At 36.0% G+C, this 16622-nt stretch overlaps 1 protein-coding gene across 2 annotated transcripts in view; it reads right to left on the bottom strand.

Moving 5' to 3' along the window:
* Positions 1–2079: 2079 nt before the first annotated feature.
* The window catches only part of LOC100313687 (neuronal cell adhesion molecule), an 81395-nt gene continuing 66852 nt past the window's right edge, over positions 2080–16622 (bottom strand). For both annotated transcript variants that reach the window (XM_085497017.1, XM_085497019.1), the window contains 4 exons: positions 13726–13890; positions 12774–12905; positions 6616–6703; positions 2080–4411 (listed from right to left, as the gene is read on the bottom strand). In XM_085497017.1, the coding sequence (XP_085353143.1) occupies positions 4186–4411; positions 6616–6703; positions 12774–12905; positions 13726–13890 (611 nt within the window). In that variant the 3' untranslated portion in view covers positions 2080–4185. The remainder of the gene's footprint in view (positions 4412–6615; positions 6704–12773; positions 12906–13725; positions 13891–16622) is intronic.

Raw genomic sequence — 16622 nt, forward strand, 5'->3', positions numbered from 1 at the left:
CACCAAACGCATTCATTCTATTCTATTCTAAGACCGAGTACAGTTTCTCTGTGTGGCCTTTATGTGGCAAATGCAGGCAAGAAAACACCATGCATCCACTTCAGGGAACATGAAGTCTGTGATCAACACTGATGTCTATAAGTTTGTGTAAGAATATCACCTAAAAAGATTCCATTAGGGCCACAGTTCAAGTCTCGCATATTTGGTTGTCTGGGTGACTGCATTGCCGAAAAGTTTCACAACCTATTGCATTCTCCCATTTCAACAAATTCACACACATCACTTTGCATACTCTGCCCATCACCCCATTGCCCACACATCCCTTTGCATACTCTGCCTATCACATTCTATTGCACTCCACAAACTCATCCCATTGCCCACACATCACTTTGCCCATCACCCCTATTGCACTCCACAAACTCATCCCATTGCCCACACATCACTTTGCCCATCACCCCTATTGCACTCCACAAACTCATCCCATTGCCCACACATCCCTTTGCATACTCTGCCCATCACCCCTATTGCACTCTACAAACTCATCCCATTGCCCACACATCCCTTTGCATACTCTGCCCATCACCCCTATTGCATTCCACAAACTCATCCCATTGCCGACACATCCCTTTACATACTCTGCCCATCACACCCTTTTGCACTCCACAAACTCATCCCATTGCCCACACATCCCTTTGCACACTCTGCCCATCACCCCTATTGCACTCCACAAACTCATCCCATTGCCCACACATCCCTTTGCATACTCTTCCCATCACACCCTATTGCACTCCACAAACTCATCCCATTGCCCACACATCCCTTTTCATATTCTGCCCATCACACTCTATTGTACTCCACAAACTCATCCCATTGCCCACACATCCCTTTGCATACTCTGCCCATCACCCCTATTGCACTCCACAAACTCATCCCATTGCCCACACATTCCTTTGCATACTCTTCCCATCACACCCTATTGCACTCCACAAACTCATCCCATTGCCCACACATCCCTTTTCATATTCTGCCCATCACACTCTATTGTACTCCACAAACTCATCCCATTGCCCACACATTCCTTTGCACTCTGCCTATCACATCCTATTGCACTCCACAAACTCATCCCATTGCCCACACATCCCTTTGCATACTCTGCCCATCACACCCTATTGCACTCCACAAACTGATCCCATTGCCCACACATTCCTTTGCATACTCCGCCCATCACCCCTATTGCACTCCACAAACTCATCCCATTGCCCACACATCTATTGCATACTCCGCCCATCACCCCTATTGCACTCCACAAACTCATCCCATTGCCCACACATCCCTTTGTATACTCCGCCCATCATCCTCTTGCACTCCACAAACTCATCCCATTGCCCACACATTCCTTTTCATATTCTGCCCATCACGCCCTATTGTACTCCACAAACTCATCCTATTGCCCTCGCATCCCTTTGCATACTCTGCCTGCTCAGTTTACTACGATCTATTGTACACTCAATTCTTTGCAAGTTCAGCCCCCAGTCTATCATATTCTTCTACAAACATGTTACAATCTGAAGTTGCCCCACTAAAAACACTGCAGTCTACAAATCCAATACAAACTCCATTCTAAACTTGCTAATTTACAAAATTGTGCAATTTCACAACACATTCCAGTGTACTCGCAGGAATTTGCATAACATAATTTACATAACAAGTGCATACCTATGGAACAGATTCATTACCATTATTGTTTTCTTTAATGTTTGAGCATGGGAAACCAGACGTGCCCAAAGATGTCTGGAGATAACACTACATTCAGTTACACAATATGAGCCAATCTCGATACGAACACAAGAGTTAAACCACTGATTAAACATGGAAAATGTGGGGGTTATTAAAATTTTTATAAAGTTCGAAAAGACTTTTTGTCAATGTACTGAACAACTCTTAACCTAATATGTAAAACTCGTCTGCAAATCAACTCAACTGGCCTCACAGATTTACAGAGACGTGTGCAATGTTTTTGCAAGCATGCAAAAAGGGGAACATTGACCTAACACTACACAAAAACAAAAAGAAACAATGTTTTCACACACAACAGATTTTATTGGCTACAGATAGGAACATATTGAAAGAAGTCACTTGAAATAACAGTCAATACTACATATAATTACATGACATTATTAAAGTGATCTCGTAAAAACAAAGTCAAGTTGTTCAAGGCATCCCATTAAAGTACTTGGCAATTTCAATGCCTCAAAAGCACTTAAAAGTACTGCCTACCTCATCTGTAATTAGCGACTCTTCACAGCTCTGATCCAAGCACAGATTACTAAGCCAAATCTGTTTATTTTATCTGCCACTTTTTTTTTTATATTAATAAAACAATGGTGATTATAACTCAATCTAAAACAGTGAACATTTAAAAATCCAAAAAAGACAGGCAGTTAATCAATATATTTCAGATGATGAAACTGCTCCAAGCTGGCTAAGGCTAATGTCCTATCTGTATCATACGAGTGATACCCTGGTGAACGTTTGATCATGGCATGTTTGCGTTGTACTTCCCACATTTCATAGGTGGAAAAACATTCACCGCGATTTCACCATTATAATCAGTGCTTGAGTTTTGTGTTTTGCAGAGCAGAAATAGACCAACAGTAGATACATCAATTATACATCTTACAATTAATAAAATATAAAAAAATCTTGTACACGTACATGAAAGTGGTGACGCGTATTACAAGGCTACAAACACTATGGTGTTGTATATCTATATATTTTGTTTTCACAGTAAGGAAAGAATTCAAAGTTGTATATTTCACAACAACAAACAAGAACACGACCAATACAGACATGTCGTAGTTTCCAAGTATGTATACATGCATAAATGAATGAATAATATACAAGGCATGTGATAATGTAGGATCAAAATAAATCTATCAATCCCAGCTTTTAAGAGCCGTCACCCCTCTAAATTCCATTGAATGAGACAAACTTACACATAGAAAACAATAGTTGTAAGGGTGTATTGGTAACGCTGGGATAGGACCATAATTGACCAGGACACATTTATCTCTAAAAACTTGTCTGCTAGAAATTACTTCTACAACTAGAATCTAGTAAACTGAAAGTACTCACTACAAGTCCTTTTGGTAAATTTGAAGGGTACCATTGGTACCCATAACGAGTAAAGTGTTGAACTATTATTTTATACACCAAAGTGAACCAAAAAAATAATAATAAACAATAATATTCTCTGTCTAAAAATCTTAAAATTTTAAAAATTCATGGTAACTCTGCCAATCAATTTTGTGTTTCACACAAACGGGGCAATAAAAATACCATCATGAAATGTGTCTAACATTTACAAATCTTTTTTCAACAAAATCTCGCTATAACTACCTAATGTTTAGCAATACAGCAGTTAAAAAATAGTACAAATCTCAGCTGAATCTAAAACAAAACTAATATTTCAGTCTGACTGCAGCATTTCAACGATTTAAAAAAAAAAAGAAGGACCAATAGCTATGAAATAATAAATAAATCTCTTTCACTTGGTTGGGCCATTCGGTGCGCGTGGTCCCATAAAAATGCAAAAATAAATGTACAATGTTTCTACACGCACAGGGCACTGACCAACCAAGACTCAGTAATTCATCACTAACTAATCGTTTTCGTTTTATGCTGCAGTGCTGAACCAAGGAAGCCATTAAAATGATTGAATATTCAAACCCATAATTGGATTTAAAAAAAAAAATTAGTATTGGCAATTTGAAGAATATTTGAATGAATTAAAAAAAAAATGTTTCTCATTTTTATTCAAAGAAGCATCCAACATGTCCCAAAAATGAATGAAGTCAGTAATTTGAAGTGATTCGAAAAGGACACTTAACTTCTTTATCACAACTATGAAATAGTTCACAATCAATACTACCGGTAGTGGCTTTATGACACATGCACTGAAAAATTACAATTGATCGCATGTACATAATCACATTTAAAAAGTCAACATTTTCTTGTAGTATAATATTGATAAAATTGTCCATACATGCCCATACACCAAACAAAAACGCACAGTAGGCTGCAATATCATTTCTTCCATAAGCATTCTTCCCTAGGCTTTTTTTTAACAAAACTGTTCTCGACACCATCGTGGCATGTATTCTTCAATGAGGTGACGATAATTAATTAGACAAATGTTGAGAAGGCAGCAGGGGAGGCATTATCAGCTTCAGCTTCTTGTTGTTTCCTCTTTTTTTCATCCCCATATTGCCCAATAAAGGAACCATCCTCATTAAACTGTCCAGTATCTTGGTCTCCGTACTCAGCCATACTATCAGTTTCACTGCCCCCTTTAGTGCTACCGCCTTGGCTGCCATCGGGCTTCTTACCATCGGGAGCATCAGGTGAATCCCTTTTAAAAGATGGTATCGAAAATTAGCCCATTGAAAACCATTTTTTTGTAATTTATTTTTTAATAAATTTGTTTGCTAATAGTTGGACGGGGTAAAACATGTTAGTGGATGAGAACTGCCCTCGTACGAAATTATGATCGAGACTGACATAGTGCAATGATTTCTTAAATTTACAATTTATTATATTATATTGCATACCTAAAGCAAGAATAGCTGAGAAATCACACATACTAATGTTACCATGGTTATTTAAGTGTTTGTTACATTAAATGTTCGAGTAACATATGAGCTATTTAAGAAGCGAATCTTAAATAGATGCATTTTAGCCCTAAAAATTTGTTTTCGATGGAGATATAGCAAACTAACACCGACCAATATATTAAAACTTTGGTTAATAGGATATTTACATAAACGTTCACATTCAGAGTAAACATCATAGTGTCTGTAGAACTTAAAGAGCTTTTACAAAATATTAACAACTTGGTACGGTCTACAAAAGCTACATAGATGTGTACATCTATTTTCATAATTTTTTTCAAATTGGCAAGTTAGTTAAAACTTTTTTCAACTTTTTTATTTTTTGACTACCGTTAAAATCCTATTATAAACCGCGGTTTATATTACAATGTATCAAATAAAAAATTGGGATCAACAGCTCAAGTTCGGGGTGCGGTTTATATTAGGGACATATTGCAATCACTAAATGGGCGTGGACATTTTTTTCCCCACATCACTCGCACAAAACAAACAATACACCGTACAATCTTTTGAATATATGCGTAACTCCAATTTAGATGTCAGGGAAGAGTGATAAGCCTCACGTCACAAAACTGTTCACATGAAAAAAAAATACTCTGTATATTTAATGTAATATGCATTTTTTTTTTATTTTCTTCGTAACGGAAAGTATATTTTGACAGGAGAATAAAAACAAACATTAATGCATTGCTTAGTAAAAAATTATCAATGATACGGCACTAAAAAAGTACGGTACCGTGGGTACGGTAACGCAATCCGGCCATGCTTCGGCTCACAAGTGAATTACTTACTTGTTTTCGAACTGTGGAAATTGTTGATTATTACTCAGTAGTGATTATAACAACGCACGAAAAATAAATTCGTTAAATTGTTATCAAATGCAAGTAAAATTCAACTTAGTTTCATCGTAAGCGAATTATTTCTGTCACATGTAAACGATCGATGCGACATCCGCCATGTAGTTTGAATGCACACGAGGTCAAAGTAGGTCAAGTCGCTAATTAACCAATCAAAATGCTGAATGGTGCCCACGTGTTCAAATTACCATAGTTCATTTAAATATGTTAATGACAGGTTACCGACTTCATGGTCAATGAAACCCGGAAGAGATTTACCGATTATGTAGTGCGATTTTTTGGGAAAACGACATGACTTTTTTTTTAAATCAAGAAATTAGTTGTTTTCGAAAGATAAACTGAGCATTGAAAAAGAATTTAACAGTTTTTCGGTGAGAACAGCTCATTGTCAAAAACTTGCGACACACGGACGTATTCATAAGGAGTATTGACAAAAGTTGTCACAAGACAAAAGCAGTTTCACTGCGTGTTTGACATCCTAACACTACTGAACAATAAAGAGGTGTGAATATTTTTAGGCATGTTGTCCTCGAAACAAATGAACAAGATTAGAAACAATGTAACAGCTCATTGAAACAAAGTCAGTAACGGTCTTGTTGAATTGGGGGTGCGGTTACTAATAGGTACTTTTCATGTTTTCAATTTTTGTTGAGAACTCTTTAACACTGAAGCCGAAATCGGGGGTGCGGTTACTATTAGGTATGCGGTTTATAATAGGATTTTAACGGTAGTCCTTGTTTATAATAAACTTTTTTTTAAAAGGTCTAAGCTGTAATTTATGTTTATATTCTAAAATATTGTTTATATTAATATATATATATATACAGATACTGATTAAATGATAAACTGAAGGTTTTTTTATCAGACATCAATTTTTTTTACTATGTTTCTTACACACAACGAGATGCAAGAAGTGGTTTATGAAACCCGGCCTCATTCACATTGTACCATTTTTCTTTTTACAATGTCAATATGATTGATTGAATGTAACCTAGTTACCGTCTTTGAATACAGACAGTGTAAAAAGAGCTTCTCAGTAATCGTCATGACAACACGTATTTTAAACTATATTAAGAAGCTATACTTACTTTCCCTTGTACTCTCCAAAGCCACCATCGTCGTCTTTATGTGGCATGCTTTCAATATCACCGTGCAACTGATCTTCTTTCTCCGAAACTGAAACAAGCAGAAAGAAATAATGGAAAAACTGTTTTTTAAATCTTTCTAAGAATTCATTTTTGGCATTACAATTACTTGTCAAAAAATAACTGTCAGCTTTTTAAATCATTAAGACAAAGACAGCTAGGTTTAACTTAATATCTTGTGTATTTTTGTGGAAAAAGCTAGGCAGTCTTTCTTTGATGTGCATAACGTTTGTGGAGAATGCTAAGCAGGCTTTCTATGGTATGCATATACATTTTTCGGGAAAGCTAAGTGGGCTTCGACTATTCATGTAGCACCAACATGTTACAACACTAATATGTTAATAAGGACAACATATGTTGAAGCACACCAACAAAGTCAGCCACGTTTATCCATCCAGGGTTGAAATAAAGGGTAAACGAGTCTCCTAGACATCTGTCATGATTCAGTAAGGCAGTATTTATGGTGACATTCAACTGAATTTATATTTTTACATCGCTGATGTATGAATGGGAAGCTCAATAATTGTTTCAATATATTTCCCGTTATAGTGACACAAAATTATTTACACAAATCATTTATTTTACTGTCAACTTGTTTTGACATTGTTATAAGAATTAGTCTTGCAGTTCAGTCAGCAGAAAATATATAGCCAGGAAATTGTAATTATTGCTACAAGAATGTTTTAGGTTTGATAATTTTTAGACATTTGTGAAACAAAATTGAAATGAAAAGATGAAAGTCATTGACACTCAAATCCTAGAAAAATATTCATTGGTTAAAAATTTTTTCTATTTTCACTGACTTGCAAAATTTGGGAGAAAAAAAAAAAAAAAGTTCACAGTACGCCCATAGTGTCACTTCAGTGGAGGAGTTTTCACAGTGGTTGCACAGACATACACAGTAAAAGTCAAAACACCCATTTCTATACAACAACAGAAACATGATTAAATGTCTTGTATTTAAATCAGCATGCTTGTCACATACCGAGTATAACCTCTGGCCTTTCTATCAAAAGACATAAATATATCTCATGATATATTTCAACAAATGGCGACTCCTGCATATTAATAGTTAATTTCAGAAAAAACATACAAATATCGAGTAATATCAAATTACAGGTAGACTAAATATATAACAATTGCCATGGTTACTGAATAATAACAGATATAAGTATTAACAACTGATTCCAATCAAACTAGATACGCCAAGTAAGGTAATTTTGCCACTCAAATTCAACCGGGGCTTTTCCATCTCTGGGATTGCACAATAGAATCATAGGATGCCAATATATTGCTTTCGCTTTTTTCAAACAAATAGCTTCGCATACAGTCTTTTAATCTAAGATAAACTGAAAATTATTCCAATAAACAATCCCATACTTTTAAGCTGTAGGTAATTCAGTGAAAGGTACATGTATATGTTGTCTTGGTCACCTAAAATAGATATTACAATCGTTTTCACTAAACATTGGACAATCAGATTGTGGTAAATGTTGATACATCAGAGCAAGTACCTAATGAAATTGCCAGTGATTTTATCACTACTATTCAAAACATAACTGTAGCCTAAACATGTTTGATACCATGTATAACTGTCTGTACTCAACTCATTTACATAAAATGTTACCTTTGTGTGTGTCCCAGTAGTGTGTCCAGACACCCAGAGCATATAACGCGGGAAAGTCGGGAGTACATGTAATTTGGTGAAAAAATGCAGTCTCATAATTCGACACACAATTTAGTGTACGACAGAAAATTGTCAATTTGCAGTTTTGCACAACAAACTAGGGTGTCAAAAAGTACTGCGAATAATATATGCACTAAACTTATTACTAGCAGTGATGTTTCAGCTGGGAAGCACGGACGAAAACGTGGTAACAGAACATGCTTGACTGGCAATATTTTACAGCATATTGAAATGAATTTTATAAACGGCGACAGCCTAGTATTTATCGGCGTGAAATTCGGTCAAAGTTACGCCAAGATAATGTGTGCCACCACGGATCCCCCTAGCAGACGTGGTCCTTAGGCCCACGTCAACATACGCCTCGGACCTACGGCCCTCGATGGATGGCCAGACCAAATACTTGTATTTTTTGCTTCCTACGACCTTGTAATTGCTGCAAAGTCAACGACTGACATTAACGAACAACGAATGCTTGATTTTATCAATAACATTTCTGATTTTAGACCAGAACAGCTGCACTGGTTTGACGAGGCGTCTGTCATTCGTATATATTTTTAGTCTACTGGAAACCGGCGTTACGGGCATGCAGAAATTGGTACACCGGCGAAAGAAATACAGCGGTTTGCGTCTAATATTAATTACACAATAAACCTGCTTACAAGTATATTTGGTGTCGAACAATCTGATATCATTGTTGGACCTTCCAATGCTATAGAAATGATGAACTTTTTCTTTGAAGCAGTCAATGTAGAAGACCATGTTGGAAATCGTTGTTTGGCACCGGGATATTGTGTAATCAAGGATAATTGTGGTTTTCATTCCGCCAGGATTGTCGAACCTAATTTGGTACAGTCAAACCTGTCTATAAAGGACAGTCAGTGGACTGAGCCAAACTGTCCTTTATAGACAGGTGGTCTTTATATGGAGGTGGCCTAATTTATTCATTTAATCATGAATATTAATTAGGGTGGGAATTTTAAGGGAGATCATAAGCAAAACAAACCCACAATGAATTGGTCTTTTTAATAAGTCACTCATTTTCATCTGGATAATTACACAGCTTTACTTTTTTACTACAAATTATATCATGTAAATTCACTGAAACCAAGTGATTCTGCCCATGGATTCATTGGTGTATTTAATGCATAAGAACGATTGTCAACGATCGGCCGCATTGGTGTTTCAGCTCGGACTTTCACACTCTCGCCATGCAGTCTTATTCCCCAGCCCATCACAGGTGGTAATCAGTCCCATCGTTAGTATTGTCGATTGTACACTGTGACAAAATGCACAGGCAAAGTTGCCGTGTTTGAAAAAACAAACAAACAAGCATTAAAAATGAAGAAGCATTGGTAATAAACAAAATTTACCAAACTCGTAACGATTGCTCCAACTCTCGGCGTTAAATCAGAAAGTCAAACGAACCGGAAATGAAACACGATGATCGTACACGCAATTTTACAGTTATTTGTTGCAAACATCGACGCATCAAAACTGCCCAAACGAAATGAATTTTTCCCGAATTATTGATATTACCGTTTATAAAAAAAGAGGATCAAAATAGAAATCATTTTTCGTTGAGAATAACCCCGAGATGACCCCCCAGTTTTGCCCATGCGCTAGCTTCATTAGCATAATTTATAACGATCAACAACAAACAACATGGCGGCCAAAATAGGTCAGATTTTGCAATCCCGCGATGAGAACGAAATAAACGAATGTTTTATTATTTTGTTCGGGTATTTCATGTCGACAGGGTAAATAAAACATCTCTCATTTAATTAAACTTTTTCTTGTTTTCGGGACGGGAGGAATGTGCTCTTCATGTGCGAGACAGTCCACAGAAGTGCCGCTGGCCGGCTGGGGATCGATAGTATACCGGGGTAGTACCGATCGGAAACAAGCTAGTTTTTCATTTCCAACTTTGAATGAAACTGTTTTAATTTGTTGTTAAAATCTTTCCAGTCTCCAGACGTTACATTCAGATGATATTCAACTGTTTTTGTTTTTTTTTACTTTTTCGCAACTTCACAATCCAAGTTGCGATTGTCACCCCTGTCTACAGATTGCGTACTCGGTAATCTGAACATAACATATGGCCACTTTCCTGTTAGCGATTCGCAAGTAGCTATTGTCTTTTTGCTGAGACCGTCTGATGGACATGTTGGTGGTCGTTATACAAAGGTTAAAGTGTGAATAGGTCTACAATAGGGTGGTCGCTGGTCGCGTTGGACAGGTGGTCGCTATATCCAGTGTCTTTAACGTGTAAATTGCGAAGGGACTGTACTGAGGTGGTCGCTATGAGCAGGTGGCCGCTCTGCACAGGTGGTCGTTAACACAGGTTTGACTGTACATTTATTACAACAGCAAGGAGTGCACCTAATTTTTCAACCACCATACAGTCCCCAGTATAATCTGTGAACAATGTGTTCGGTCTATAAAATCGTATTTGGGGGGAAACCAGGAATTTTCTTATAGATTTACTGAGTTTGCTATAGCAGACGCCATTGGTCACATCACGCCCAGGGCATGTCAAATTTTTGATAGAGAAAGTGTGATTTGCTTTCCGCCAAAAACTGGTCAATACGAACTGAAATGGAAGTCAACTTGTACCAGTATTAAAACAATATATATTCACTTGTATTTCCTTGATGATTTGCAGACGAATAGCCTGCATTCGCCTTAAAAAAGCAATCTGTTCGCATGGATATTCAACAAAATTTTGATATGACATGCACATAAACTCGTCTTTTTTAACATAGGTGGGAACAATTCTGTCCTCCGTGTAATAAGTAAAATGTAGCTTGAAAAGATATTCAGCCATTGTCCAAAGAGCATTGTAAATCAGCAATGCTGGTCAGAATTCACACTGTTCACGCTAAAAAACGAAATGTCTTGCGCAAACAATAAAAGAGAGAATGGCGCCTTGGACTCAGACAGGTATACATTGTATCAAAAATGTTTAGGCTACAGTTATAATGATTTGATTAGTAGTGATAAAATCAGTGGCAATTTTATTAGGTACTTGCTCTGATGTATTAACATTTACCACAATCTGATTATCCAATGTTTAGTGAAAACGATTGTAATATTTGAATGCCATTATTTCCAACCAACATTTAGCACATTATCTATTTCATTTCTTTCTTGATTTTGTACGTTCCCAATGCTAACAGGTTTTGATAAATTTTTTTTTTTAAATATGTAAAACATTGTATGGTTTTTTTTTTGTTAAGGGTGAAAAAAAGATGACTGATGTTTGAATGGTTAAAAAGCCAAACTTTTATTGTTTTCATTCAATTACTGTAAAATACTTTATAGCTGGAATTAATTTTCGCTAAAAAGAGTTTTAGGTGTTTTGTATGGAATTTATTTTCACCGATTTCTGATCAGTTGAATGTAAAATATAGGAAAAACGGTATTTTCACTGAATCATTTCTTCAGCGAAAATGAAGTATTTTACAGTAGAACAAAATATTTGGTACTGTCAGGGAGTTAAATTGATATTACAATTGACCGGCTGTTATTTAGAATTGGTTGATAATCCACAGCTTTGGTGTATATACTTTCTATACAATGTTTTTCTTTTGAAATAGGCAACAGAAGTAACAGAATATACGACCATTTTGGCCTGCTGTTGGCTTTCAATAAACACCCTGACTTGGCCCATGTGGTTAAATGCTATACAGCTCAAGAATGCTCAGAAGAAGGATCAGTTTAAATCCTGTCTACAAAAACTGTTTTTAATTACGGTAACGAACACATTTTATGTTATTACATTAAAACGCTAAAACTTTGGTGAAGAGAAATTGTATAGAATTTCCAGAGTGAAGAAAAAAATTGTAAAAATATGATAATATTACTCTGGCTTACTAAACAGTCAACACCCAGAGACAATTGAATAAATAAATACAAGTACATAGACATTAATGCGTGTAATTAATTAAGTCCCAGGAGAACACCCTCTGAACTGAAAGCATGATAATTTACAGTGTTTTTTCAATTGGTTTGTTTTTACCGGGGAAAGACAATAATATGCAACTTCAGACGGTATTATTCAGTCAATCTGAAGTGATTCATACTCACCGCCAAACTTAGAGCGAAGATAAGACAAGGGAGACTGATCACTGCAACAGTTACCCATATCAGGTAGCAGAAAACAATTTACACAATCCAATGCACAGAGCATCAAGGCCGAAAACACACTCGAGTATTCTCAGCATTCACTTGAACACAGTTGAAAGTCAATAAACTTTAAAACCACACTAGAACACTCCGTAACTAACTGCCACCTCACAGCAAATGAGATGCTCTTACTTTGCATAATTAGAAAGAGAGATCAAATGGATGTTTCCGGAATTTTAATATTACGGAACTCCCCTGAAAGAAAATGAAGAGATATGAATATATTCACCGTGATATTTTCCTCCCTTGTTCCTTTTGATGATGCAGATAATAAGAAGTATAATAAGCAGGAAGACGATAACACACATCAATCCAATAAACCAGCCTTCTGTCACGAAGGAAGATTCAGTCGCAAGGGCACCTGCAAAATAAATTAACGGGAAATTAATTTTTATAATAAACTGACCCAAGTGTTAATCTGTTTAAAATCCTAGCAGATGATGACATAATTCAATGTTTATGTGCAAAAGTAAGTCTACATAGCTAATATCAGTAATTTAAGCCAGTTTTGAGGAATTATTTAATTTCCTATATACTGTATTGCTTCATTACTTTACTTAATCTGTATTGAGGCCATAGAATGACTCAGTGTAATTAGTTTTACTTCTGAAATAAAAAAATATACAATATGTGTATACTGTTTAATAATTTAGAGCCACTGCAGAATTTTTTATCAGTGAATATTTAATTGGGATCTTCAAAACAGCAAGTCACAGAGACAGTTACCCCTCGACAAAATTATCATATTAGAGACTTGTATAGTATATCGACTACAAGGTTTAAGTCAGTGACTTGTACAAGCATGTTATATGCATTTAAATCACTGACTTATTTTTTATTGCAGTGACCAAGTCATTTCAGCAAGGTGACAGGAGGCCATGAACCCATACACATGGAGTTATAAAAGGCAAGCAGTGTTTAACACGCATTTTTTGTTGCGTGTTAATACAATAGCACTTGAATAACGAGGACATGCATTATTTAACAATGACATACTTGATAAATGAATAAATTCATGATATTCGCCACATGTAGTCCATGTACCAAAGCATGCGACTTTCTGAAGAATGCAGGCATGTACGTGGCATAGGCATGTTTGTATTGTTGTTATCCCCAGGGGGGGATATGACAAAAGTACGGCAATCTGAGAATAGGTCTAAATAAGAAAACACGACTTTTACCTGCACCAGCTGTGGTAACCACACTGACTGGGCCATCAGCATCACCCATACTGTTGACTGCTCTAACTCTAACGTCGTAAGTTGTACCGCTGTCTAAATCTTCAATAACCAGATAATTTTTATCCATAGGATCCACTTTACCAGCCAGTATCCATTCTTCTGATCCTAAAATAACAACATATTGACATGAAGACAACCTGTTGATATTATCAAAGTATGTCGGTAGGGAGGGAAAGCGATAGTTAACCAAACTACTGGCAACAAAAATGCTGGCTGTAGAAAGGGAACCTCCCTGTGCATGAAAAGACCAGTACACAAAAGGTCAGGGATTGAAAGCACTCTGGCATAACTAATTAGCATGTGACAATAGAGGTTCAGTGTCCAGGCTTTGTACGTGACTAACAACAATTCACATATCACCGCATCGGTCTGTTAACACCTGATACATGTATGTACAAAAACCAGACTGTGTCATGCACATGGATGTCATCAACAGCAGACACCATTACCTATTTATAGATCCCTCTCCACGCAATGAAAAAAAAGAAAGAAAGATATACTACCAAAACTTAAACATGAAACGAAACAACACTCAGTTGATGACAATCTGTAGAATCATAATTTTGTAAGCATTTAAAAAACCAGACTGTTTGAAAACAAAACGCGTACATTTCACCTTCTATCAACGGTTAAGGATTTCAGACCATAGCCACCAACAGCTGATGACATCACAACAAGGTGCATGATGGGAAGTAATTAATATTCATGGATATGCAATGAGATGGAGCAGAGGGTATAATATACTACCAGCAGAATTCAATTTGAGTATTGCCTTTGAATTATACCAACATAATACATTATATTTAAAGTTTGATATGTTTCAGACTTTTAGTTTTCTAGACAATGACAACAAATAATAGAATTTACAGCATATTTGAATAAATGAAAACAAATACATTACTAGGAAAAGGCCTGACCTAATATTTGCTAATTTCACCCAATTGATTTTTTTTAAATTTCAAAATAAATACATTTGAAAGCAAATTCAGATCACTGAAATAACTCTGATGTTTAATTTGAATCTGATTTGAGATATATTTATTCAATAGTTCTACAAGTTATTAGTAACATTTTACACTTCAATTCAATTCAGAATAGAGTGCAACAATACAGAACAATAAAAAAACATTGCCACCATTAATTGCATGAATTGATGCAACTATGAGAGTTGTAAATATACACACGCAGCTATGTGTATTTGATTTGCAGCCGTCGACAACAGACGATGCAGCCGTTGACAACAGACGATCAGCTGACCTTGTATCAGTACACCTGAAAAATCTGTTTAAAATGCATAATAAGGTGGTGTAGATTGTTGACATTTATCCTTATATGTTACTCCCAAGAAAAATCATGCATTTATTGAGGGTGACTCAATGAATTTTGTTACCATCGCACAATGATTGATTAAATTTCTTTTGCAAATAAATTTGGGATGTTTGATGTAATAAAACCACCTGCCAGTGATTGATGACTATTAAAAACTACAAATTTGCATACAGCAAGAAAAAACAGTGTTACTTTCCTGTCATACAACAATGTAAAAAACTCTGTATTTTATAATATACTGACAAATCAAATACGGTGGTATGTAAATGACTAGCAGTCCGACCTTACTAAGTGATTTTATTTTTGTCAGTCATACCAACACCTGAATGTAGTGGCCCTGAAAAGTGTTTCAGTTGTCAATTTGTGAAAACACACAAGATAGATAGTTCTGACAGGGAATCAGCATTACGCCATTTCTAGATTTATGTAGTATTTTTTGACAAGAAGCAAGCACATGATCACAAGATCAGATCTACAATCTAAATTCATTTACCATTCACACCCTTGTGACCCAATCTTGGTACCTAATAAGGTCAAGGACCTCGACTCAACACAATTGAATGTGAAATAACTTTAAACACATCGCCTGCTAAAACTGTGTTTACCATTTGTTTTGGCTATTCAGAGTTTCAGCAAGCTATGTGATAATATGTCCTACTGAAAATAAACAAAGAATTGAAGATTCCATTGGAAAATGAACAAATCTGGGGGAGGTCTACCTGAGGTACCTATATGTATAGTATCAAAGCAATCGGACTTGCGGTTTTCAACAAGAACTCAAAAATATCACTTTTAACCATAATCTTGGGACAAAAATATTCATCAAAATTAGAGATCACGAAATGAACAAATTTAAGAGGTCTGCTCAAGGTACATAAAAGACATGAGAATTGTAGAAGAAGTTGAGAAAGTAAAAAGTTCACACGAACAATGACTCATATTTTAAGCTCCGCGAGACAAAGTCGACAGCAGGGCTAAAAAAAAAATGGGGCAACCAGACTATTATTCAAGATTATCAATTTTTACACTGCTTTCAATTATTTAAAATTGATAAAGCCAGTTTCCAGTATGATACTCGTTTCTCATTATATACCGGTACAATTGGAGGGTCCTTCCCATAATGCATTACATATATGTGCAGTGACATGCTCAGTAGCAACGTTAAGTTCAAACTCTCTTAAGGTCTGAATCTGTCATATAAATGGCAGTGTAGAGAGAAAAAAAGGCTATACACTAATACTCTGCATATGCAATCTGCATATTGTCTTTGAAGCAAATGACACACTTATCTTTGCCAAACGTAAGTACCGGTACAGATGATGCAAGTAAACAATACAAATTGAAATTCTTGGTGTAATACGCAAAGATCCTCATCATTGAATAGATGTTTTTCCGTGTGTGTCGAACGTCTGCCGCAAAAATCGAACAATTTGATTTTGAACTCGAATTTCTTTATTTCGAAACTTGCATCGACCGACCTATCTTCGACGGAGAAATATTGCTTTCGA

Source organism: Saccoglossus kowalevskii, chromosome 3, assembly GCF_978046115.1.
Source record: "Saccoglossus kowalevskii chromosome 3, keSacKowa6.1, whole genome shotgun sequence".
Taxonomy (NCBI): Eukaryota; Metazoa; Hemichordata; class Enteropneusta; family Harrimaniidae; genus Saccoglossus; species Saccoglossus kowalevskii.